The following is a 25908-nucleotide window of genomic DNA, read 5'->3' as shown; positions in this document are numbered from 1 at the left end:
AACTCTGTCAACTGTTTAGAATTTTCTGTGCCTTGCTTGGTCAGAGCTTCTAAGGACTCATTGATTTTTATTAATGCTTGTGTCACTGGATCCATCACTTTTTCCTGCCCATCTACACCTGCAAGGGCTGAGCCTGATATAGAACCTCTTTTCCTTTGTGCAATTTTTGTTTTAGCTCTTGTTTTTATCTCATCTTCTTGGCCACTCATGTCCCAAGGTCGTTCCCACAGGAATTATTTCCAGATGGAAAACTCCACTGACTTGCTCTTTACACACTTGTCTTTATGGCTATTTTCCCACAACCCTCTAGAGGGAGCAGCTCACAGTTCAAAGTACAGAAAAGTAAAAAGAAAAATGGCTACAAATCTTCCAGTAAGTTTCCACTAAAAAAGCTGTCAGTTTGTATCTTCAACCAAACTCCTAACAATAGCAAATAAAGTCCCAACTTTGTATCAAGCACGCAATACACCAACTTTGTATCTAATTTCAAATGACAGTTTCCAGTCCCGGTGACTTACTCTTCTTTTAAAGCAGTCCTTTCCCAAGGGTTTAAAACGGCAGAGAAATCTTTTTCCCTTCACCTCTTTCAGACAGGTAGTACCAGTTCAAATTCTTCCCCCCCGCTCCTGCTGCTAAGGGGGGAGGTTCAAGTTCAATGCCTGGGTTAAATAATAATGGAATTATCTTCCGTCAAATTGCAGCTTATATATCGTTGCTTTAGCTGTCATGCAGTCCGGGAAAGGCAGACCTCCTTATTTTAACTCTTTCCCGTTTTCGGCCAAATTTTTGAAATTTCTTGCTTTAAATCCCAAAAGCTTTCCAATCCTACTCACAGGTAATTTGTAAATCCAAATGCCAGGAAGGAATCGGCGCTCTCCGTTATGGCGATGCGGCTTCACTCCACGGGCTGGGTAGCGACTCTCAGCACCGCGCTCTCACCCGATGCCGCTCCGGAGCCATTAAAAAGGCTCCTTCACAGTAACGGGGGGCGCTTAGGGTGCCCACCAAGTCTCCTTGCTCATAGGCTTCTGCGCCTGTGATTTTAGGGGTCCCCGCTTCGCCATAGCGGTCAGACCCGAACTCGCGGAGTAGTCTCCCTGAGCGGAGCTCAGCAGGAGACCGCCATTAAACGCTGGCACCGACCGGAAGTCCCCGAGCCTTAGACCTTTCAATCCCTAATGTCCAGTCAACTGTTCATGGGCTCATTGGCACTTAATAAAATGTGACAAAAGATCATCAAATATTGCAGTGTGTGTGTGTTTTAAAAAGCTTTCCTCATAAAGTAGTACTTCGGGTTACAAATCTAATTCATTCCGGAGGTCTGCTCTAAACCCGAAACCGTTCTTAACATGAGGCGCACTTTCGCTAATGGGGCCTCCTGCTACTGCTGTGCCGCCACCGCACAATTTCCGTTTTCATCCTGGGGCAAAGTACTCAACCTGAAGCACTACTTCCGGGTTAGTGGAGTTTGTAACCTGAAGCGTTTGTAACCTGAGGTACCACTGTATACTGTTATAAACATTCACTCTCTTCTACTGATTAAATTGAGGGGATCTTTATTCTCTCAAGTATACATGACTTCTTGATTTCAGTTTAACTACAAATAGGGCTGTTGGCAATATCTGGTTTTCAACATCGCAAAATATCCCCAGGTAAATATTGCAATATACTGATATATCACAATGTCTGAAATAAGGATGGAGCTATGTAGAGGCATTGGCTGGCTTCATGGTTTTCCCCCCATTGTGATTTTGCACGGCACACGTGCGCGCACGCACACATCGTGATTCACAATATATTACCAGGTCAAAAATTATGAAACCGACAGCACAATATAGACTTTAAACTGGTTTTGGATGCTATATTAATATATCGCCCAACTACTAATAGGGATGAAAGTGGATTTCGTTTTCATTTTCTCTTTTTTTTAATGATCATGTCCGAATTGGAACACAAGCATTCAAATCAGATTGCATGTCTATAGACCTTTCTGGGGATGATTATTTTTATTCACCCCACACCCACCCCTTCATTTTAACACGGCAGTCTGTGGGCTTTCTGTCAATTTTCCCCTTTCTTCTTAAAAACTATTTCCAGCCACTTGAAGCAGCTAGAAAGGACAGTGTTTGCTGTGTTCATTGGAATGTTTTAAGTAAAAAAGTCCCTGGAAGTGGCAATGCGTTGCTGCTGGCCACATTTTCCTGACTAATTCTATGTAGTGCCCCCCCCCCAAATACCACAAAAAGAGCCTAAGTCCCAAGCACTCACTGTCCAAATTGTGCTCACAGTGTGAGGGGGAAGCTTGCCTTGCCAGTTCAAAGCCCCTTGCAGAGATGTCACTGTGACATAATATTAAACTGCAAAGAACTCATGATGATAAGGCTCAGTAGGCTGAGTCACCTCTGCAAAGCAAGTCAAAAAGGTGGCGATTTTGCTGCCAAAACTAGTGAAGTGAGTACAGCGCCATGCTTTTGAAGGTGAAGGGGCAGTAGGTGAAGGGGCAGTGTTGGTCCAGGAGAATTGTAGGTTTTTCTTTCCATTTGTCAGAAGTGTTGGTCAGATTGCAAAAGTCACAGATCCTTTAGAAGCCTGAATCCCACCTCTCTGAGGGCGAAACTAGATGTGGTGCCAATTGCAGAAATGCAGTCAGATTCCTCATCTTATCCTCCAGATAACCCTGGAGAAGCCTAAACAGCCTCTGAAAAAAGTAGATGACAAAGGTTGTAGATACTTCCAAAACCAGAAATTCTACCTTTCTGAACTTGTATCTATTTTGTATTTTGTCAGAAGCAAATATAGAGGTTACGATTAAAATGTTCTGAATTGAAGGCGAGAACTCTCTTGTGCTTTTCATAGTAGGGTAGTAGAGGGAATTTCAGCAGGTGAAAGTTTTCACACTTGTGTCAAACTGGATTCTTTTTCTGCACAAGAATTCTGGCACTGCCTTATGTTGCATCTGGTCATGGTACTGTCAGAGTGATGGGTCAGATTACCCAGTAATTTATTGTGGTGTTCCAGGAAGCAGAAAGATTAGCCCAGAATGGATTACCCCACTGTACCATCTTTCTAGTTTACAATACTCAAGGCAGTTCACAAGCTGATGAAACAAAGAATGTACACCTTATAACAACCTAATGCAATACAAAAATGTGATAATAAAACATAACATATCCATCCCACCTCCTGGGCATGTTTATGACCACATGCTGTGGTAATGCAGTGAGATTCAGAAAGCATTCTCCCTCCCTGGTGTCAGTGGCAGATCTTTGGGTCTCAAATTTCAGGGGTCAAAAATTTGCCCCCCCCTCCTCTTGTGCTCCATTATAAATAAAAGCTGTGGCACTTCGGAAGCTCTGTGCCCAGTGTCACCAAACCCGTTGCACTTCCCTAAATCTGCTTCCGCTGGTATGTTCACCTGACATGCACACTTTCAGCCATTTTTCACCTCAATGAGCATGCCAAGTCTAAAGGCACTCCAAGGACCCACCCCTCAAAGGCAGAGTCCATGGAAGGTGACTCAAGAGTGTCCTCAACCCAATAGTGCCTCAGATACTGCAGAAACCTTTTCTTAAATATTCTCACTTACCTGGGCTAAATGCCAATTGGGCCAAATTAAGAAAACACTTCTCCAGTCCCACAGTGTGAGGTCAGTGGGGAAAAAACACCATTGCAGAAAGATCAGGGCAGCTAGATGCCCAGCAAAAAAAAGATAAATTGCTAATCGAGTCTCTTGGCTTATGGCCAGTCCTGTACATGGGGCAATGCAGCTAAGAAAGCCTTACTTGAGATGCATAGCAGTCAGCAGGTGAGAGCCACATCTATGAAGCACAAACTTCATAGTCACAAAAATGGAAACTGCACTAAAGGTCTGTCCAGCTCAGTATTGCTGACTTTGACTGGCACCAGAAAAGAAAATGTTTTCCCTGGCTGACTTCACAATAAATGTGCATTAGTGCACAGCCTCCATGCACGACATCTCACATTTCCAAGGGTTAGGGGGTTAACTCGGAGTTCAGGTCAGAGTGACGTTCTTTTAATGAGTAATAGCTCTTGCTAATAATTAAAAATCACATGGAAAAGAATGAAAACAGGGTTGGAATGTTAGAGATATTCCAGAGACAGGTTTGGCTGGGTCTCCAGCTGACGGCATTGCCTCCTTCCTGACTTTCTTAAGCATTTTCTTGGATTTCTGGCCTAAAGAAGAGCTCAGTGAAAGATGGAGGTGGTTGGGGCAGGAGCTCTGCTCCTTCTCTACCTGCTCTTCGCTTTACTCTTCTCCTCCTTCAAAATGTACAAGAAGAAAAGCCAGCTACCCCCCAGGACCCACTCCCTGGCTCTTGCTGGGAAATCTCCTGCAGAAAGATGTCCTGCCTCTCTACAAGTTCTATACAAAGGTGAGTTTCCCTGTCCATAAATGTCATGTAATGAATAGGATTTTGCCTAGAATAGTAGGACACACACAGAGAGAGGAGGACACAGAATTAATTTCTCCCTTGTCTGGTCTGTGTATGTCTGCTTGTGTCTCCTGCTTTGAGAAGCCTTCAGTTAACAGAATGGAGCTTATGATAGGAAAGTTCCCATCCTTTTTGTCTTTTCCCATGCTAGAAAGCTGTAGAGAGTATGGGGATCCATATGAACCAACATGGACCCTGTGATCGTCATCCGAGGCCCTTCTTTTGTGCCTTCTCTGTGAGAACTCCATAGGGTGACAACATGAGAATGGGCCTTTGCTGTGGTGGCTCACCATTTGTGCAATGCTCTATCCAAGGAAGCTCACCTGGTGCTTTCATTGCATATCTTGAGGCACCAGGCAAAAACATTCATTGTCACCCAGGCCTTTGGCTAATTAAGCAATCTATACCTTTCAAACTTGGGAGGCGGTATTGTTTTTGTTGTTATTATGCTATGTATTTCTGTGTTTTTAAATTAATATTAATAATAATAATATGATGATATAATCCTCAGAATAAGAGCACTATAGACATTTAAAAAGTAAAAAATAATGAATGAATGAATAACAGCCATGAATTTTGATGGAGGATAAAGCTACAGTTGATGGCCATATTATAGCTTGAGGAAATCTGTCTTGGTGGAACTGAGTGCCTACTACCAACTTTAACTGGTGTCCCAGCTGTGTCTCTATCTTATCAGCTGTTAAAACTGTCCATCATTACATCTAGCTGTCATGAATTCCAAACTCTGTGCTGTGTCTAAGAAGTACAGTCATACCTTGGATGTCGAATTGAATCCTTTCCAGGAGTCCATTCGACTTCCAAAACGTTCGGAGATCAAAGTGTGACTTCTGATTGGCTGCAGGAAGCTCCTGCAGCCAATCAGAAGCTGCAGAAGCCCCATCAGACATTTAGCTTCCAAAAATAGTTTGCAAACCGAAACAGTCACTTCTGAGTTTGCGGTGTTTGGGAGCCAAAACGTTTGAGAATTAAGCTGTATGACTGTATTTCCTTGTGTTTCTCTTGAATTTCCCACTATAGAGCATCACTGGGTGACTGGCCAGGAAAGAGATGGGAGAGGGAGCAAAGTCTCTCTCTCCGCTTCCTTCACACCATGACACTGTTACACACTTCTGTCTTGTCTCCTCTTACTCAACTTTTTCCTAAAAAAAGATCGAGATGTTGTGCCCTTTCCACACAGAGGAGCTGCTGTAGTTGCTTGATCATTTTAGTTTTCCTTTTGGGGACTTTCCCCCACCAGCTCTACAATATCTCCTTTTCACCTTAGTCAATCAGAACTGTGCACAGCATTCCAGATGGAATCACACCATAGATTGCATAGGAGAAGTTTTTGCAAGCTTTTGTGAATCTTCGCCACTGCCCTAAGATTGCCATGATGCCAGCTGAGAGGGGGGTCAATATATTTTGTGAGAAAAAGCCTGGCAGGCCAAGTTTGGCCCAGGGAACACAATTTCTCCACCCCTGCCCTGATTTATGTGTCAAAAGGAAGCATTGCCCAATGAACCTTGCTTGTCTTTGATTCTACTTTCAGCTCATTGATAAATATGGCCCCTCTTTACTGTCTGGGTCGGACCAAAGCCCATCGTTGTGATTTGTGGATATGAAACAATGAAAGATGCTTTTGTGAATCATGCTGAAGAATTTGGTGGGCGTCCTGCAATGCCCTTCATAGAAAGAGTGAACGAATATCGAGGTAAGGGGTGCATTGCATTTCTGTGCTTAAGTTTGGATTACCTATGTAAACCAACTGATAGCACAATATGCTTTGGCAAACCAGTGCTTGAGTGTGTGAAAAGGTGACGTGTGTGAAGAACTGCTGATATAGCATTGGTGCAAGTTGCTCCCCCCCCCCCATTCCAGATAGATTATGGTAAATCATAGTCTACATCTTATGTGGGTCCGTTTACACAGGGAATGAAAATCCGAGGGAAATTTTGTGGAGAAGTCCATGCTCATGCTGCTGATTGATACGCAGTCTGCTCTTCTTTTTTGGCTGCTGCTATTTCTTTTTTCAGGATGATGGTGATCTGATAGCTCAGTTGGCAGAGAATGAGACTCAACCTCAGGGTCGTGGGTTTGAGCCCCACATTGGGCGAAAGGTTCTTGCATTGCAGGGGATTGGACTAGAAGACCCTCGTGGTCCATTCCATCTCTACAGATCTATGGTTCTGTCAATGTTTTATCTCCCTTTCTTCTTCTTTTTGCTAGCTGCCTCTTTTATCCATTCATCATTTGATTTGTATGCCCCTTTTCCACAAATAAATCATGCTCAAAATGGCTTACAACAAAAAAAGAATACATTTCAACATAGCTGTCAACTTACAGAGTTGAAAATAAGGGACCAGCAGCCTTGAAAATAAGGGACCAGCAGCCAAAATAAGGGACCTGCAGCCTCACCTGTTCCTGGCACTCCAGTATTCCTGTCCTCCTGCAGTCTGGTCAAACTCATGCTGGTAGCTTCGAAAACACTGTCCAACCAACTTTGTAACCAGAGGTTCAACTGAATAGAATCTGAATCACATGCACCACAAGGCCTATGCAGCCTCAACTTAAGATGGCTCCCCAGCCTGGCTTTGCACTGCAAAGTTTGCAGCAGCACGTGCAACAAAATGGCGTCCAGCATTCAAAAAACCCCTCAGCTTACATTAACAAGCCACACACAAGGCATGCAAGCTCCACCCCCCAGTCATTCTTAGACTTCTTATTGGGTGAGCAGCACAGCCAAGCAACACAGTTGGAGCCTTCCTGGCCGGCAGGGAGGGAGGGAGAGGAGCTGCTTCCTTTGAAATTTAAGGGACATCATTTAAGGGACATTTAAGGGACATCCATCAATAAGGGCAGCAGCGGGACATGGCACTGGAATAAGGGACTGTCCCTTCAAATAAGGGACACTTGACAGCTATGCATTTCAAACACTACAAAAAAATTCATGATAACACAGCAAAATGACATAGTAACAGTTTCATAATAACATAGCCAAAAATTTAGCAAATATACCACTTTTTTTACATGGGAACTTTGAGTTAGGAGTTATATTATTTACTTAGATTGATTACATTGTCAGTGCTACTTATTAGTATACAGGCACATTATATCTAGATTGGGGCAATTAAGTGGATTTAAGTGCGATGGCCTACGAGCTCAGCAAACCCACTTTAAAACAATTGGACTTTTAGTGTTGAATGTTGGAGGGTATGTAGTAAACAAAGTTTATGACAGAAAATGCACTATACAATGTGAGATACGCATTGATCGTTGGGAAGTCTGTGCTGTGCAAGCAAAGAGCAATGAACGTGCACCAGTTGTATAATCTCAGTGCAAGCAAACTGCAAACAAATCAGGCTGAATGCTAAATAAACCAGTTGTCTGAAACCACCCCTGTTTCCAATTACAAATGGGAATATAGCTTGAAGGAGGAAGGCACCATCTCTCATATTGAAACTTCCTGCTGGTTTCTGTACATTGAGTTCTCCACCTGTTTCCTTTCAGGACTGGTCAACAGAAATGAGGCAAAATGGAGAGAGGTGCGCAGGTTCACATTATCCACCCTGCGGGAATTTGGGATGGGAAAGAAAACAATGTCTGAGAGGATACAAGAGGAAACCCTTTGCCTGGTAGAAGAATTGGTGGCCACACAAGGTACTCTTGAGCCATATTCCAGGCACGCCTGGAAGAAGCGGACCATTTGGATCCCTTCCAGGCCTCATCATGGGACTGATACTGCCTTGGCCGCACTGGTTGATGATCTCTGGCGGGCTAGGGACAAAGGTGAGAGCTGTTTCCTAGTTCTGCTGGATCTCTCAGCGGCGTTTGATACCATTGACCATAACATCCTTCTGGACCGTCTTGAGGGGCTGGGAGCTGGGGGCACTGTCATACAGTGGTTCCGCTCCTTTCTCCTGGGCCATGTTCAGAAAGTGGTGGGGGGGGATGAGTGTTCAGACCCCTGGGCTCTCACTTGTGGGGTGCCTCAGGGTTCTGTCCTCTCCCCCATGCTTTTCAACATCTACATGCAGCCGCTGGGAGAGATCATCAGGGGGGTTGGGCTGGGTGTTCAGCAGTATGCGGATGATACCCAGCTCTACCTCTCTTTCAAATCAGAACCAGTGAAGGCGGTGAAGGTCCTGTGTGAGTGCCTAGAGGCGGTTGGAGGTTGGATGGCAGCTAACAGATTGAGGTTGAATCCTGACAAGACAGAAGTACTGTTTTTGGGAGACAGGAGGCGGGCAGGTGTGGAGGATTCCCTGGTCCTGAATGGGGTAACTGTGCCCCTGAAGGACCAGGTGCGCAGCCTGGGAGTCATTTTGGACTTGCAGCTGTCCATGGAGGCACAGGTCAAATCTGTGTCCAGGGCAGCTGTTTACCAGCTCCATCTGGTACGCAGGCTGAGACCCTATCTGCCTGCGGACTGCCTCGCCAGAGTGGTGCATGCTCTGGTTGTCTCCCGCTTGGACTACTGCAATGCGCTCTACATGGGGCTACCTTTGAAGGTGACCCAGAAACTACAACTAATCCAGAACGCGGCAGCTAGACTGGTGACTGGGAGCGGCCGCCAAGACCACATAGCACCGGTCTTAAAAGACCTACATTGGCTCCCAGTAAGTTTCTGAGCACAATTCAAAGTGTTGGTGCTGACCTTTAAAGCCCTAAAGGCCTTGGTCCAGTATATCTGAAGGAGCATCTCCACCCCCATCGTTCTACCTGGACACTGAGGTCCACCACCGAGGGCCTTCTGGTGGTTCCCTCACTGCGAGAAGCCAAGTTACAGGGAACCAGGCAGAGGGCTTTCTCGGTAGTGGCGCCCTCCCTGTGGAATGCCCTCCCACCAGATGTCAAAGAGAATAACAACTACCAGACTTTTAGAAGACATCTGAAGGCAGCCCTGTTTAGGGAAGCTTTTAATGTATGATGTATTACAGTTTGTTTGTTTTTTAAATTGGAAGCCATCCAGAGTGGCTGTGGAAGCCCAGCCAGATGTTGTTGGTGATTGTAATTTGTCTCCTCTTACTTCAGACTGATTTTAATTCTCTCTTTAAATATTGGGCAAGCTTTATATTCTTTTTGGGTGTAATGGTTCTATAATTAATTTGTTTTTAAAGCTAAGCTAGGGAATTTTTCTCACCTACTTGGCTGTTGAGACAGATAAGAAGGTAGTTCTTTCTCTCTCCTCCCATTGTCCTCCTGCCCTTGTGGCATCTGTCATGCTGATGCAGGGTGTAAGTACTAGAATTGGGAGTTACGTATACGAAATGCAAACCACTCACTTGCAAAATGCAACCATTGTGTGTTGATCCAGATTTCTAACTAGACCAGTACTCAAAATGGTTTGCAACCAATCTTTCTCACCCCTGCCGTTTTCTCCCTTTATAATGAAAACAAAACAAAAAATCTTGCTATTGCAAAGGGAGGGAATCAGAAGTGAGATGGGGAAACCCAATTTATTACCAGGCCAGAAGACTGCCATTTCCACAACACCATATCAAATATTTATCTATTTACCTATCTATCTCTTTTTTAAAATAAATTTTATTCCATTACCATATTAGAATAAATCACAAAACACTGAATACTTAAACATTAGATTTCACATATACGTACATAGGTTGGTGGTTCGAACCCAAGCAGGGACAGCTATGAGTGGGGTTCCTGCATTGCAGGGGGTTGGACTAGATGACCCTCGGCTTCCCATTTCTATATTTCTATGATTCTGTGATCCTCACACTTCAACTGTACTTCTGTATTACTAAATATAATAAATATCAGAAAGTGTCATGTACAAGGAATTTAAGTACCCTTAAATTCCAGGGAGATGCCAAAAGGAAAATATATCAGTTTTGCCATAAAGGCAAAAAAAATAAAAAAAAGCCCCAGAGTGGCTGGGACAACCCAGTCAGATGGAAGGGGTATTACCACTACTACTACTACTACTACCAACTTGCCAGGCCCCACTCACTGTATCTTGTTTTTCTTGCAGGGCAGGCCTTTGACCCAAGAAGAAGATTCACATGTGCTGTTTCAAATGTCCTCTCTTCAGTTGTCTTTGGGAATCGGTTTGACTACAAAGATCCGGTGCTGCTGGAGAACCTGCGTATTGTGCAGGACTTCATGGGCTACCACCGTACTTTATCAATGGAGGTATGTTGTTCCTGTTGGGATACTGCCAGGGAGACAAAGTCCATCTGAGCCCCCAAGCTCCTGCCGGACGATCCATTGATCTCCCGTAGACACGCAGTATCAGCAATCAGCGACACAAAGCCTCAAGAATAGATTGCCACATTCTTAGGCTGGTGCACACTCTATCAGCAGAATTCACACAGCAAAAGATGCACAGCAGGAGAGCATATTTACAGTTTATTTAGCGTTGGTCAGAACCATGACCGCCTGCATCGGTATGTTCAGGCAAGAAAGCAAGAAAGAAACGAAAGCAACGACACAACAGAAACATCCTGTGAGACAGGAAATACGCAGGCTGTGACACAAACATCCTGCTCCCTTTTAAGGTGGAACGGAAATATCCTAACAGTTCCTTCTGCATGCTGAACCTGGGGGTCTTTCTTCCACCTCTGTGTTTCTACTGATAACTCTTTCTGCACTGAAACAGGCATGCTTTCTCAAATTTACTTATGTCACCAGCAGGGATGTAAAATGTGGTTCAATTCATCTCAGTGTGATCTGTTACAGGCCGTTCTCCCACATAACAAACTGCACTCCAATTCAGTTCTTCACCCCAGTGGCATGTCTTTATGCAAATAATGCCAAAAATATCATCACATTTTTGTTAACGTTGTAAGTTTACATAAAATGCCGTGTTTGAATGCTGTAACCTTAAGCAAAAAAGTTGCACTCTGACAAAAGCATTAGAGAAGGCTCCTATTTTTCCATTGGAGTGAGATAAGTGACCTGATGACTTATTTCTGGATACATGAGTGGCAGAGCTCTCACAGCAGGAAGCTGAAACTTGAAAAGTCTCTCTGTGTGCTTGTTGGACACGACTACTACTACTACTACTACTACTACTAGCAGTAGAAGCAGCAGCAGCAGCAGCAGCAGCAGCAGAGAAGTTCTTTAAGGATGAAGAAGCTCAGGATCTCCTTCTGGGACCAAAGAGTGGAAGATTTAGTGAACTCCATAAAGGACTGACCCTATTGCTTGTTTGCAATGTCTTACTTTGTTATTTTGCAACATTTATTTTATTGTAACTAGTTTTTAAGACTGTTCTGCAGTAAAGCTTTGAGGTGCATTCATTTCTAAATAAGGTCTAGATCAGGGATTCTGCTGAATAACTCTAACAGTTGCCACCTCTGGGACTTCTGCTTGAGGCGCCATGGAAGATGGCTGAAAATTCAATTGCTCCGGCTCTCACGGGGTAATTAGAGGCTGAGATGGGAGTGATCAGCCTCCCAAAATCTTCCCGGGGGTACGGAAAGACAGAGTCTCATCTACGGATACCCAACAAACCAGTCCCAAATTTGGAAGGAAGGAGGAGCTGGCGAATCAAGTTCCATTTCTTAAGATGAAAAATTGGATTTAAGTTTTGGACACGCTTCAAGTGAGGAGGGAGGAATTACTCTGCTAATTAACCCAGCCAATGAGGTGCCAATAAAGACTGAGTGGATTAACATCTAAGTTGGTATGTTGGAACGGAAAGAAAAGAGGGCCGGAGCCTCTCTTATTACTGTACTTTGCTTTATTATATTATTTGGCAAAAAAACCAACAACAAACATCAACAACAAACCAGAAGAACCATTTAGATTATCTATAACAAGTGAGGTTGGAAAGTTTTGTATTTGTTGATATAATATGGCTCTAAAACTATAAACTGTGTGGAAATAATAATGCTATATAATTAAGACTTTCTATCTTTGACTTGCTTGGAAGAGGATAAAAAATTCTCCAATTTGTTGAAATCAGACAGAAGCAGGATCTCTTTAGCCACTGGAGAGACGTTAAAAAACCCAGGACGGTTTCCTGGTATCTATGTGGGAGCTGTGTCGCACTTTCAATTTGGAAATCTGCCATGTTTGGAAGTCAAGACTGGGCTGCAGAATTACAAATATTAATAGGGGGAGGTGAGCCTTTAATATGTCATTATATTTGTGTTTCCAGTTTGATTTGGTAAATCTCCCCTGGAAAGGCTAATGTTTGATGCAACCGGTCTGGGAAAATTACCGAGCAGACGCTTAGACTTGATTTTATCAGAACTTAGTGAAGATGGAGGCTGCCAGCAGTGAAAAGACCTTTGGATTGATTTGGCAAAAACACCAGTGTGTGAGGAGATGCTGCGAACTTATAGAGGGGAATCATAAAAATAAAATCCACACAGAAACACATCATTGTTTGTTTTTAACTTGCTTGTGGGAACAACTCAGAGGCTGCGAAAGAATGAAGGTTAACAACAGAAAGAATTAGAGGAACCATCAGAAATGACTATGAAAAGCAGTAGAAGTATGAGATGATCAGAACTCTCCAAACTTGAGGCATGGAAAGTCTGGTGAAAACAAACCTTGCAGAGATATATGCAGAGATCATTTTAGAAACAGGGTCCCTTCCCAATGTGTAGGTCATGTAACCTCCAAAAGCCACATTAATTTAATAACCTCTGAATGAGAGAGAGGCAAATACAGTTTATCTCATTTCTCATTCATCTCATTTATGATTGCATTTTATCTAATTTCCTCATTTTCCCATTGTTTCTGTTCCAGATTTATAATTTACTCCCAGGAATAATGGCTTACTTACCTGGACAGCACACAAAGATATTAGCAGACTGTGAAAAAATGAAGGCCTTAATTCATGAGAGAGTGGAGTCCCACAGGAGGACACTGAATCCTCAGAATCTCCGTGACTATATTGATTGCTTCCTTATCAGGTCAGAGAAGGTAGGGAGATCCACAACTTTCTTTCCCTACATTTCTGAGAGGCCCCTCATTTGTAGTTAATTTGAAACTGTCCCTCATTGTTGTTGCACTCCCTCATTCTGAACCATTGTCCCTCTCTTGGCTTTGGTGGCTGCTAAAGTCCATCTCCAAACTAATCTCAGATGGAAACATCTGTCCTCCAGTTTATTTAGACATCAACCCAGGCAGCAGAAACGCAGCTGACCAAAATGAAATCATACATGAGATTGTGGCCTGAAATCCCCCCCCCCACGCTGGTTCTCAATGGTGTCTTTATATTCAACAATATCTTTATATTGCAATAAGCAATGTACATCTTGTGTTTGAAGTTAACACAGTTCATTCCATTTATAGCCTTGAGAAGACAAGGTCATGACAGACCAGACCACCAAGGTTATTGTGTGGAATAGGATGAGATGTTTCAATTTCTCCACCCTCCTTTACCTTCTGCCTTGTTTACAGAAACAAACCAATCCTGAGAATATCTACAGCACCGAAGAGCTTGTCCAGTGCGTGTTTGGTCTCTTTATTGCCGGGACATCAAACTCAAGCAGTGCCTTGGTCTTCAGCCTCCTTTTGATGGCTAAATTTCTTTTTTTCTTTTTTTTATAAATATTTATTGAAATTTTCAAAAAATAAAGAAAAAACATAAAAAAACAATTAAAGACACATACAATTTAAATTTCTTACTGTCAATGACCAATTTCCTTGACTTCCCCACACCTCCCCTTCTTGTATTCCAGTTCCAATTGTATTCCAGGTCAGCAAGTTCTTGTCCCCAAACTTTACCTTATTTTCTCTAATTCATTTTAGTTAACCAATTTTAACTTATAAACCTCAATCTTTTAACATCAATACTTATTCTTAAAAATCTTTTTCTAAGGTCGGCCCCAATTCCCTTCCCCGAATTCCCCATTTTTATGTTAGTGGCAAAACAAAATTAAATGAAACAGAATATAATTGTACACCCTTTGGATTCCCAAAGCCCCACCACCCCCTTTCCCGGTTTCGAACCCCAACAAAAGTCCATCAGTCCATCTGCAGTCAGCCTGGCGACCTCACGTCCGAGGCTCTTAATTCTCTCTCGATTCCTCTCTGCTGGTTTTTTTGATAGTCCTTTATATTGAACTCCAAATCTCGAAGAAGCTCTGTCCCAATAAGGTCCCAATAAGGTTCCAGCCAGGCCTCCATATTTGAAAATGGAGCCAAAATCTTGTTTCTTACTTCTCTTAAGTCCAAATGTCCCCAAAGCTCCAGTTTCCACTTTAGCCAGGTTTGTATTCCATAGGTCTTCAGATCTCCACATAGGGAGATCTCTCCATTCTCCATTCTTCAATTCAAACCAAATTTTCATCATCCTGATATTATTTTCCTTTATATCCATCTTAACCGGCCTCTGGCTCTCCTCAATCATCTGTGGCATTATAGCTCCTCCTTCTTTTTCCTTCAAATCATCATGTTCCTCTTTCATCACATTCTCAGATTTCTCAAATTTCTTTTCTTGTTCAGCTGCAAAAATTTTTAAGTCAACTGCAAAACTTTCCTGTTCAGCTGCAAAAACTTGAGTCAAGTCCCTCCCAGGCTCAGTAACTTTATTTACTGTTCCATTCAGTATTGTAACATTTGTAGCCAAAACATCACTCTGTTCCTGCAACTTTCCCAAGAGAAAAAAAGTCCTCTCCAGTTCAGCCAGTGTTTTTCCACTTACAGCCATTTTTGTAATGTCCTAAACCCCCTCTAGAGGGATTCTAGTTTCTTAGTATCTTCCAGTTCCAACTCAAAAGTCAAGTTAGCCTTTTCTTCTTTATTTTTAACAATTTGTTACCAAATTGTAACGCATATAACCAGCAAAGACAACAGAAACAAAGTTCTCCTTTTCCCCCAACTTTGACAGCTAGTTTGACAGCTGTCAAAGTCTTTATGTCTCTTCCGCAGGCTCTCTCACCGATCGCTCCCGGGTCTTGGGGGAGGGGTGAATTCCGCTCTCAATGTTAGCTCTTATCCTCCAGCACAATCACTTATATTGCCAAAAGGTAGAGTTAATTGCTTTCATCCACAAAAAAGAAAGGTATTCCCTCAACCTTAGTTATAAAATCCTTGCTTTAAGATCTTTACAAGGCGGGTAGGCGGACTTCCTCTTTACACCTTACCCGGTCGTGCCTAATTCCCAAAAAAATTTCCCTTTTAAGTCCAATTTCCGTATTACTCACGGGTTGTTACTTTTAATCCAAATGTTCAGAGAAAGAAGTCAGCACTCTCCGTCCATGGCATGCGGCTTCACTCAGTAGGGGAAGCAGTCGACTCACAGCACCGCACCACTCTCCGTCCCCCGTTCCGGAGCCTTTAAAAAGGCTCCTTTGCGGGTCGGGGGGGCGCAAATGGTGCCCGCCGAGTCACCAGGTCCACAGGCTTCAGCGCCTGTGGTTTCTGAGGGTCCCCGCGTCGCCGCCGCGGCAGGACCCGACCCCTACTGAGCCGATTCCCTCCGGAGCTCGGAGAGAATCCGCCCTTAGGCGATGGCGCTAACCCGGAAGTCCTTGATGGCTAAATTTCCACACATTCAAGGTACTTAAATGGCCAAAAGATCAGATTTGCTCTGCTATCCAACACAAAATCTTTCAAAGGTCACTTGCAGTAAATGCAACAAAACAGCAAAATATGCACTATTTCACTAATATAGTAATAGTGATATGGTAAAAAACAAGTAAAGAAAATATCAATGAACAATTGGAAGTTGCATGATAAAAAAAACAACAGCAAAGCTGTACAGAGGCAGTAAGACTTACTCATAAAGATCATTGCAGAACAAAAAAAGTATTTCTACACCTCTAAAGATGTCAGCCGAGGAGGTTTGAATGGGGGTTAACCTTAGCCTTAGTTTCTAAGAAGAGAAAGATGATTTGACATACCTTTTTTTTATATTTTCATGCTGCTTTCCACTCAGATGAATCCCAAAGTGACTTACAAACAATTAATAATAATGGCATGATAGAACATAGTAGAAAATCACAAATACAGCATAAATCATGTGAATAATTCACAGATATTCAGATGATGCTCCCTGCATTTTGGAAGAGAAATTGCTTGAGAAAATATTACTGTGTCAGATGAAAAGCAGCTCCAGAGTTCTGGAAGTACATTTTCTGAATGCTTTCCATTGCAGCAAAAGTTCAACAGGAGATTGATGAGGTGGTAGGTGCCAACCGCATCCCTGGCATGGACGATTGGGTGAGGATGCCCTTCACAAATGCCGTTATCCATGAGACTCAACGATTTGAAAAAGGGAGCCTTGAGGGCTTCCCACGTGCAACGACGTGTCGTACAGAGTTCCGGGGCTACATCATCCCACAGGTGTGATTCACGCATGAAATGATCAGTTTACTATGGGGAGGAAAAGGGAGGGATTTAGCATCACATGAAGGGCCTTGATCTGCCATAGTTCCAGGCAGTGTGGAGACAAGTCGTAGTAAGTTCCACCCACCTACTCCATTTCTGGTTATTTTTCAGAATGCTGTGCAATTATGTGAGACAGACTGCTTCAGCAATCACTGTCTTTCTGAAAAGAATGTCCTTTCTTATATGACTGTGAAACCAAAACAAATAATGCAACGTCTATCTTCTCCCTGAAGTCCACCACTGTGGTTCCAATGCTCACAACTGTGCACTATGACCCACTCCAGTGGGAGACTCCAGAAAAGTTTAACCCTGGACATTTCTTGGATGAGAAGGGTCAGTTCCGGAAAAGAAATGCCTTCATGCCTTTTTCTGCAGGTGACTTGATTCTCGTGTTGTGGGGTTGGGGCTGGTGGCCGGTGTGTGGGTAGGAGTGGGATGCTGGGAGAAATCTGGTCATTCTAGGAGATAAATAAATGCTAGAATTGGAGTGATGGAATGAAGGGCAAGGATATTTCTCCTGTTCACCAAATATTTGCTTTGGACCTAATATGCATATGTGAAGCCATTGAGCAAGGGTTTCTACACACAAACTCACACAGATTGGCATAAAACTGATTTGGTTCTGCTTTTCAAATGAGAGCAATTTCACACACACAGACCCCAGAAATAGGTCACATGTTGTCTAAGTTCTTGGCTTTATCTGTATGAAGAGGTCCCACACATTTGCTGTCTTACACTGAGTTCCTTGGATCTTCTGTTGCTCTAATGACTCATTAAAAGGTAAAGGGACCCCTGACCATTAGGTCCAGTCATGGCCGACTCTGGGGTTGTGGCTCTCATCTTGCTTTACCACCTTGACCTTTCATGTACATAACAGTTTGCAAACAGAGAGCTGTAGACACCAACTGAGAATTGGCCCTATTGCTGCCCTTGTTATGCTTGCCTTAGTTTTTTGTTTTTTTAAAAAAACTCTTAAACTCTAGCATTTTCTGTGCACTATCTTGGTCTTTGATTATTGATTGGCTCTGCCTTCTTTCTCTCTGCCAGGAAAACGGGCATGACCAGGGGAAGCCCTGGCTCGTATGGAACTGTTCCTGTTCTTCGCTGTTCTGCTCCAGAACTTCACCTTCCAGCTGGTGGGAGATTTCAAAGAAATGGACGTAACATCTTTTCATATGCAGTACAAAACGAAGAGCGCATGCTTACAAATGCAAGCCATTAGACGTTCTAAGTGATCCAGTGAGGTAAACTAAGCAGAAGGGATCAAGTCAGTGCCTCCAAAACTATTTGTAGTAAGTAGAATGGAAGCACTGAGAGATTTGAATCCAACAGTACTGAGGAAAACCAAATGTTCCAAGCTTAGGTGGAACAGGCCATAGGAGCCGCCCCCCAGTAAAATATTTGAAGAGGCTGCCCACCGAGTTGGTAGACATTGCCATTCAAATGGGGTGCATATGCCGCATCTTGTGATCAAGTTATGCTGGGCGGGGCTCCCCCCTTGATATTTTATTAAAGTTAGCACCCCTGGACAAGGCAGAAATTGAACATGCTAATCCAGATATTTTCAGACATCAGCTGCCATCATGCCAGCTAGTAGTTGCTAGCAGGTTGCATGGGTGATAATGTGTTGCTATCCTCACTTTTCAATGCCACACATTGCCCGTTATGCAATGCCAGTTATTCACAGTAAACAGAACAGAAGTAAAACAAGGCTGCAAAAATGAATGGAATGTCAAGTGATAATACCTTTACAAGTGTGTGTGAAGCAGATGCTGCAAAACAGTAAATTACCTGAATTATGAATTAAGGCTGTGACAGTAATTTTGAAATATAATAAGGATCCTAACTAAATGAAATACTATGTCAATATATATTGTTTTTGTTTTACAGAAGATATCTTTAGGAAAATAATAAATCTAGTTATGCCTGAAAAACTAAAAAATAAAGCAGTAGTAGTAGTAGTAGTAGTAGTAGTAGTTGTTGTTGTTGTTGTTGTTGTTATTATTATTGCTACATTTCTACATGCATCAAAAACATGCAATAATATCAGTTCTTTGGTGGTATTAAGAAGTTTTAAAGAATGAAATTAAATTCTAATCCAATCCGTAAATTCGTGAAGAAATCCATTTTTTCAGTGTATCAAAAATAAATTGCCTGTGTGTGTATCAGAAATATATATATATTTCAGATGTTTTTTTTAGCTGTGTTGGTTTTTTTATTATTTAAAGCAGCCTTGGGGGGGCAGTCCAACTGATTTTGGTGTTCTAGTGTTAACATTGCAGGCTAAATTACTATTACAGGCAAGAATTATTGTTAGTACCTTGGCATCTACATTAATTACAGGATTAGCTTATAATATGCCCAGCTGGCTTGGTCTTTACCAGGTTTGGAAATAACAGAGATATGAGCATCCTACCATATAGATGGCAAAGAAGAGTGGAAATATAAATTCAATCAATCAATAAAAATGTATTGTGTGAGGGGAGTGCATAAAGTTTCCACTCTGTTCTACATGCCAGACAAAGTTTTTAAAACACCCATAAGGATGCCCTCCAGTTAAATATTTTCCTAAACTAAAAAGCCAAAATCGAAGTGTTAAAAGATGAGCTCCTGTCAGTAGGAGAATTTGCGTGAGTTTTACTTTTCCTTCCGCTTGGTTTTCACTGTGTCAGATGTGTAGTGGTTTCAGAAATCTGGAAATAGAGCTCCTAATGTTGTTTTTTGTTACAACAAAAGTTCAACAATAGATTGATGAGGTGGGAGGTGCCAACCATGTCCCTGGCATGGAAGATAGGGTGAGGATGCCCTATACCAATGCTGTTGTCCATGAGGTTCAACGATAGGAAGAAGAGAGCCTTGAGAGCTTACCACAAGACACAATGTGCCATACAAAATTCCAGGGTTTCATTATCCCTCAGGTGTGTTTCACACATGGATTGATCAGATTACTACAGAGAGGGAAACGGGAAGATTTATCATCACCCGAATGGCCTTGATCTCCCAAAGTCCCAGACAGTGTGGATACAATATATGGTGATTCTCCACTTCAACCCCATTCATGGTGATTTTTCAGAATGCTGTGCAATGAGTTGTTTTTATGCAAGAGAACCAGTTTTAGAAATTCCTTTCTGCTTTTGTCTCTGGGTCATGTTGTCATGCCACACAATTGTTGCAATTCATTTTTTTCCAAGTAAAATGCCTTGCTTTCTGTCTTTACTTCCTGCCTTTAAAATTTACTTTTAATGCTATCGCCCACCCTCAAAAGGAATATGTCTATTCTCTTGACTGATTATTCTTACACAACTGGGTTGCCACAGGGACTTGTGCTTAGCTACCAATTATATAGAAGATAATTATATAGAAGGTGCCCAGGTCAGCATGTTTACTTGCTTGGGGTCGGGGGTGGGGTAGCAGCAGAAGAATGTGGAGAGAAGGAAGTTGCCTTTTGGGCTTCTTGCTCAAAATATGCTTCTTGTCTCCCCCATCTCCATTCGTCGAAACAATGCAGGAAAAGATGTGCATGGAAGAACTGAGAGAGCACATTTCTACCTGTTACTTAATGCTATAGATGCCAATAAAAAGTTTTCTGCAGCTGAATTTGAATACCTTTGAGGGAAAGAACCCTTGAAGGAGAGGAAAGTTGAACTTTCTCCTGCTTCCTCTGGCTTGGATTAAATTTTATTTAAATTTTATTTAAGTTTTATTTAAATTTCACAGCAAGAGAAAAGTTCTTCCTCTACCCATCTGTTGTTCATGGATGGGTAGGTCCAACCTTTGATTGCAAGTGGGCTGCAAGAGTACTTATGAGTCATTCATTGCCATGCTTCACTGCAGGAGCGAGTGAGCCCAAAATTTGACAACCCCCCACCAAATTTCATGCTGCCTAAGCGTGGTGCTAGGCTTTGGGAAGGAGAAGGCGTGAGGCTCTGGCAGCATTCTAGAGCCCCCTCACTTCCTTCTCAAAGCTGGAAAAGCTCTAACTAGGCTTTGTGATGGAGACAGGAGGACTCTGGGACCATGTCAGAGCTGGCCTTCATGCCTCCTTCCTAAAGCCCAGCGCCTTGCTTACCTGGCTTTGAGAAAAGAATTTGAGCGCTGGGGGGGCATCAAATGTTGCCAAGGGCCACCAAAAAGGACCTTGAGGGCTGCATGTGACCCTTGGGCTGTGTGTTGGACGATAGCGTTTTGCTAAGTTTGGTTACATGTTTTGTTCAGATAGCATAAATATTTTAAGGCACAATAAGATAACTCAGGAGTTTTTCCACAAATAAAGCTTAGCCCTAATTTTTAATTGATACGAAAATGTTCTAGAGGCAGGCATGACAATAAGTATTTCTCAAATATATTAACTTACTTAAAAAATATTCTGTTTCCTTCATCCATATCCTATGTCCAAGCTGGAAAATGCATCGGGTAAGAAACTTGTGACTGAACGTGACTGAAAATGAAGGATGAACGCACCAAATATTGACAATGTTTTCAATAGCAGATATCGATTGCACATCGGTTATTTGTACCATGGAGTCTAATCTAATGCTTCTTTTCACAAGGGTGATTGCTTCACTATCTGTGTTGTAACACACTTCCTGTTCATCCAGACTGGCAAGCTCAATGTGACTTTCAGGTCGGCTTGTTCATTGGCCATGAAAGCTTTCCCAATTTATTCAGTTCTCGTATGATTTGCTGCACTACATTTGACAAAGGTAGATAAGGCAGTGGAGAGTTATATATTTCCTTTCAGGGTGGGTGCGTGGCTCACTTGATTTCAGTCAAAACTTGGTGGCATTTCCAGAATTTATTTGCTGCGAAGTAGATCAATTACTTCTAGACGCTGGTTGAAATTGGGAGATGCCAGCTCAGATCTGACTAGGAATCTACTCACAGAGGGGTCTGGCCTATCATCCTTACCAGCATTAGGATGCCCATGGATGGATAAAAGGGTGAGGTTGTTGGTGCTGGGCGGGTGGTTGTGTTTGAATGTGGATATTGTGGTTTAAAAATATATATTACAGTTGGACCTTGGTTTTTGAATAGCTTAGTTCTCGAACATTTTGGCTCCTGAACGCCGCAAACCTGGAACATAGCGTTCTAATTTGTGAACTATTTTTGGAAGCTGAACGTCTGACAGGGCTTCCGCAGCTTCTGATTGGCTGCAGGAGCTTCCTGCAGGCAATTAGAAGCCACATTTTGGTTTTCAAACATTTTGGAAGTTGAACGGACTTCAGGAACGGATTCCATTTGACTTCCAAGGTACGACTGTGTTAAAGGAAATGAGCATTCATATCAGTTACATGTAAGTCTGTACCCAACCTTGATGTTGAAAAGCATAGAAATTAACCTATTTTCAGCCCAGGTCTAGAGCTTATGTTGATGATTAACCCACCTTTCCTAATGGAACACATACTGGAAATAAAGGAGCTAAGATTATTTGGAGAAGGTTGAAGTTGGGGTTTGGCTGGGGTTCTAATAAGCAGCTATGTTTTCACCTTGTCTTTTTTAAGTAGTTTCCTGGATATATTTGACCAAAAGAAGAGCCTCAGAGGAAGATGGAAGTGGCTGTAACAGGAGCTCTGCTCCTTCTCTGGGTTCTCTTCATCTTCATTTTCTATTCCTTAAAAATGTACAAGAAGAAAAGTCAGCTACCTCCAGGCCCCACTCCCTGGTTCTTCCTGGTGAACCTGCTGCAGAAAGATGTCATGCCTCTGAGCAAAAACTATTCAAAGGTAAAGCCGTTTCTTGTTGCAGTTTCCCTGTTCCCTTGTCCCTGTGGCACGGCATAAACAACCATTGTCTGGAATGAAGCAATATGTAGAGGAAGGACAGAAGGTTAATTGTTCCCTCTTTTGCTTATATACTTTTCCATTCTTCCTTACAATAAAGGCCCAGATTTCTGCTTGCTTTCTCTTTCCTTATTTTTATTTGCATTGTTTATTACTTGATTTTACTAGGTTTTTGTTTACTGTTGGCATGTGTCTATTTTGCATGCTCTTTAGAGCTTCCCTGAATCAACTTAAGATCCCTCCAGACCATTGGTTTATTCAGCATTCATTCTGATTTGCTTGCACAAAGCTTAAAAAATATTTTTATTGAATAATAGTTTTGATTTGCTTGCAGTGTGGTTCTATGATAATGAGCATTCATTCATTCTTCATTCATCCTGGTTAGCTTGCAGGTTGCTTATAGTCATTTATTCATTCCAGGCTTTTCAATGTATTTCCCCATCGCTTTCAAAACAGCAAAAAGTCCTCTTTTTTAAAGTGGATTTATTGCACTAGGATTATGTTAACTGCACAGACCCAAAATTATGGTATGTGCTTGAATCCTTCTTGCAAAATAATGACAGTCTGGAGGCACCCTAACTGAAGAGCACATTAAAGGAATCACAATAAATAACAATATTCATTTAGAAAAAGCACAGCAGCAGCAATATACATTTGATTTTTACTTAATTTCATTTTTTTTATTTATTAAATTTCTAAACTGCTCGTCATCTGCCGATCACAGGGTGGTTTCCAAGATGGAATTCTGAAACCATTAAGTTGCAAGCTAGCAGTATTCGGGTATATGTGCAAACACAACCAGTCAAAGGTAGTGTAGGCACATTGCCAAGCCCTGTCCCTTCCACTGCATGATACCTATAACATGTGAAAAACCCTCTACTACTCATGGAGACTCTTACACAATTTAAAACCCTGTTTGTGCTTGGCAGGTCACATGGGAGTAAATTCCAATATACTTCCATAACAGTATTGTATTGTAACCTAAATAACTGTTAAAAGATCACTTAGGGCAGTTGTCCCCAAATGTGATAAATAAGAAGCTGAAGCAGAACCAGGCAGCATGTCAAGAAGCATGGCTCCGTGTTCACTGATTGGCCTGGACATAATTATATTGTCATGTTTTATAGATATGAAGCAGTGGTTGATCATACTGAAATGTATAATGTGATACCTATTGCAGTGTCATACCTGTTAAAGGGGCAGCTAAATTTCTTTTCTTTATATACCTGTCTTGCAAAGTGAATCAAACACTTGATGAAGTTGGTAGGGCTGAACATAAGATTTATTTCAGAAGGTTTTCTTTCTTTTATGGAGGCAGTTCTAAACGTGGTTCCTCCTCATTCAGGAACAACAGCGTTCTAGCAGCCCATTCTCCAAGAAGCCATCCAGATGTCCTTTTAATTGCACATTCATGATACAGCGGTATCTCGGGTTAAGTACTTACCGTATTTTTCGCTCCATAAGACACACTTTTTTCCTCCTAAAAAGTAAGGGGAAATGTGTGTGCGTCTTATGGAGCGAATGGCACTGTGTAGAGAGGGAGAGCTGCGCAGTGCCTCTTCAGCGAAGTGGGAGGATAAATGGAAGGGGCTCTGTTCCTCCTCCGCTTCGCTGAAGAGGCGCTGCGCAGAGAAGGAGATATTTTTTGTCTTGTTTTCTTCCTCTAAAAACTAGGTGCGTCCTATGGTCGCGTGCGTCTTATACAGTGAAAAATACGGTAATTTGTTCTGGAGGTCTGTTCTTAACCTGAAACTGTTCTTAACCTGAAGCAACACTTTAACTAATGGGGCCTCTCGCTGCCACCGCACCTCTGCGGCGTGATTTCTGTTCTCATCCTGAAGCAAAGTTCTTAACCTGAGGTACTATTTCTGGGTTAGCAGAGTCTGTAACCTGATGCGTCTGTAACCTGAAGCGTATGTAACCTGAGGTACCACTATACCCATGATGACATTGGAGTAGTTATACGCAATCCCATTTCGAATACTGTTTGCACTTGCAAAAGTCCTGAGGTGGACACACTGTTTTGTTCCAGTCAGTGCATGTCCCATAGCTGCCTGTTTAAATCCTGTAGCTAGTAATAGCCCAGATGTTCAGGTGTGTGTGTCTTTTGTTGCACTCCAGTATATACAATGCATGGATGTAAATTTTATGAAATAAATAAATGTATCCCTCCAGATGCCAATAATGTAATAATACTGAGATGCATTGCAGAACAACTAATAAAGCTGAATTCTGCCACTAATGCACTGTTACTGCATCAATGACATGTTGCAGCATATGCCTGCAAAACCCCGCACAAAACAAGCTGCAGGTGCCCTAAGAGATATTGCAACCGTTCCTTAAGATAATTACTCCAGTGGAAGTTTCACTGCCTAATTAAATAACACTGTCTTTGTGTCTTCAGCTGGTTGAGAAATATGGCCCTGTGTTCACTGTCTGGATGGGACCCAAACCTATGGTCGTGCTTTGTGGATTTGATGTGGTAAAAGATGCTCTGATGGATCATGCTGAAGAGTTTGGTGGGCGTATTAGCAGCCCCATCAGTGAACGAATGACCAAAGGCCATGGTAGGCTATTTCTTCTTATTTTTTATGTATAGCTCAGCTCTACTTTGATTTGTAATGCAGTCCCCAATTTAGGGCCAAACTAGTTGTGTGAGTACCAATATCATTTTGTTCATAAATAGCCAGCACAAAGAAGTCTGAGTAATCTTGAGGCCGTAGACAATGGGAAGGAGAAGCTTGACTCTCTCTACTTGCCATCAAAAAGTGTCTTTCTAAAGCTGTATATGCATTTCAGGGCAATTTGTTCCCCATGTGCACCAATGAGAGCTTTTAAGAGGCAATTAGAAACCTCAGAGAGGTGATTTTTGTTACCATGGTGGCATGTAGAGAGAGTCTAACCTCCATGGTCCCAGTTTTGCTCAGACTTCTCTGTAGCTTCTATTTGTATAACCATGATAATAAGCATCATGTCTAGGAAAGAAAGAAAGAAAGACAAACACTATCAAGCAAGGCATTATTGTTTGCTGTGGCCCGCTTCTCCAAAGAACCATTTTTGAAAATCAATTCCCCCCAAAGAAGCTGCTTTCCTGTCCCCCAAGAGAAACTGTCCCGCCCATAAACACTCATAAATATAAACTTGCCACTCAAAACATCATCCATTTATTGAGTCTGCAAACTGAAAATAGCAACTGTATATGTTGCTACGTCTCTCCTGGGCCAAAGCATGCCATTTTGAACATGGGTGACATGATTTCACTTTCCCACCCCAACAGCAGCCAACATTGTGGCCTGGAGTCAGGCAAGGCAGTGTGTCATGTCTCCTGCCATCCATTAGTATGCTGAACTGGACGTACCTAC

General features: G+C 42.4%; 1 protein-coding gene and 1 pseudogene across 3 annotated transcripts in view; both read left to right on the top strand.

The window, feature by feature from the left end:
* The window catches only part of LOC128403596 (cytochrome P450 2C20-like), a 36363-nt pseudogene extending 18170 nt beyond the window's left edge, over window positions 1-18193 (top strand).
* LOC128407603 (cytochrome P450 2C8-like) overlaps window positions 8032-25908 on the top strand; it is a 28161-nt gene continuing 10284 nt past the window's right edge. The window contains exons 1-3 of one of the 3 annotated variants that reach the window (XM_053376142.1): window positions 8032-8111; window positions 22268-22489; window positions 24951-25113. In XM_053376142.1, coding sequence (XP_053232117.1) covers window positions 22313-22489; window positions 24951-25113 — 340 coding nt within the window. In that variant the 5' untranslated portion in view covers window positions 8032-8111; window positions 22268-22312. Of the gene's footprint in view, window positions 8112-21002; window positions 21707-22267; window positions 22490-24950; window positions 25114-25908 lie in introns of those variants that run through there. The other 2 variants (XM_053376143.1, XM_053376141.1) reach the window with 2 other exon arrangements.

This window comes from Podarcis raffonei, chromosome 2, assembly GCF_027172205.1.
Source record: "Podarcis raffonei isolate rPodRaf1 chromosome 2, rPodRaf1.pri, whole genome shotgun sequence".
NCBI classification, from domain to species: domain Eukaryota; kingdom Metazoa; phylum Chordata; class Lepidosauria; order Squamata; family Lacertidae; genus Podarcis; species Podarcis raffonei.
This window is presented reverse-complemented; position numbering and strand designations above follow the sequence as displayed.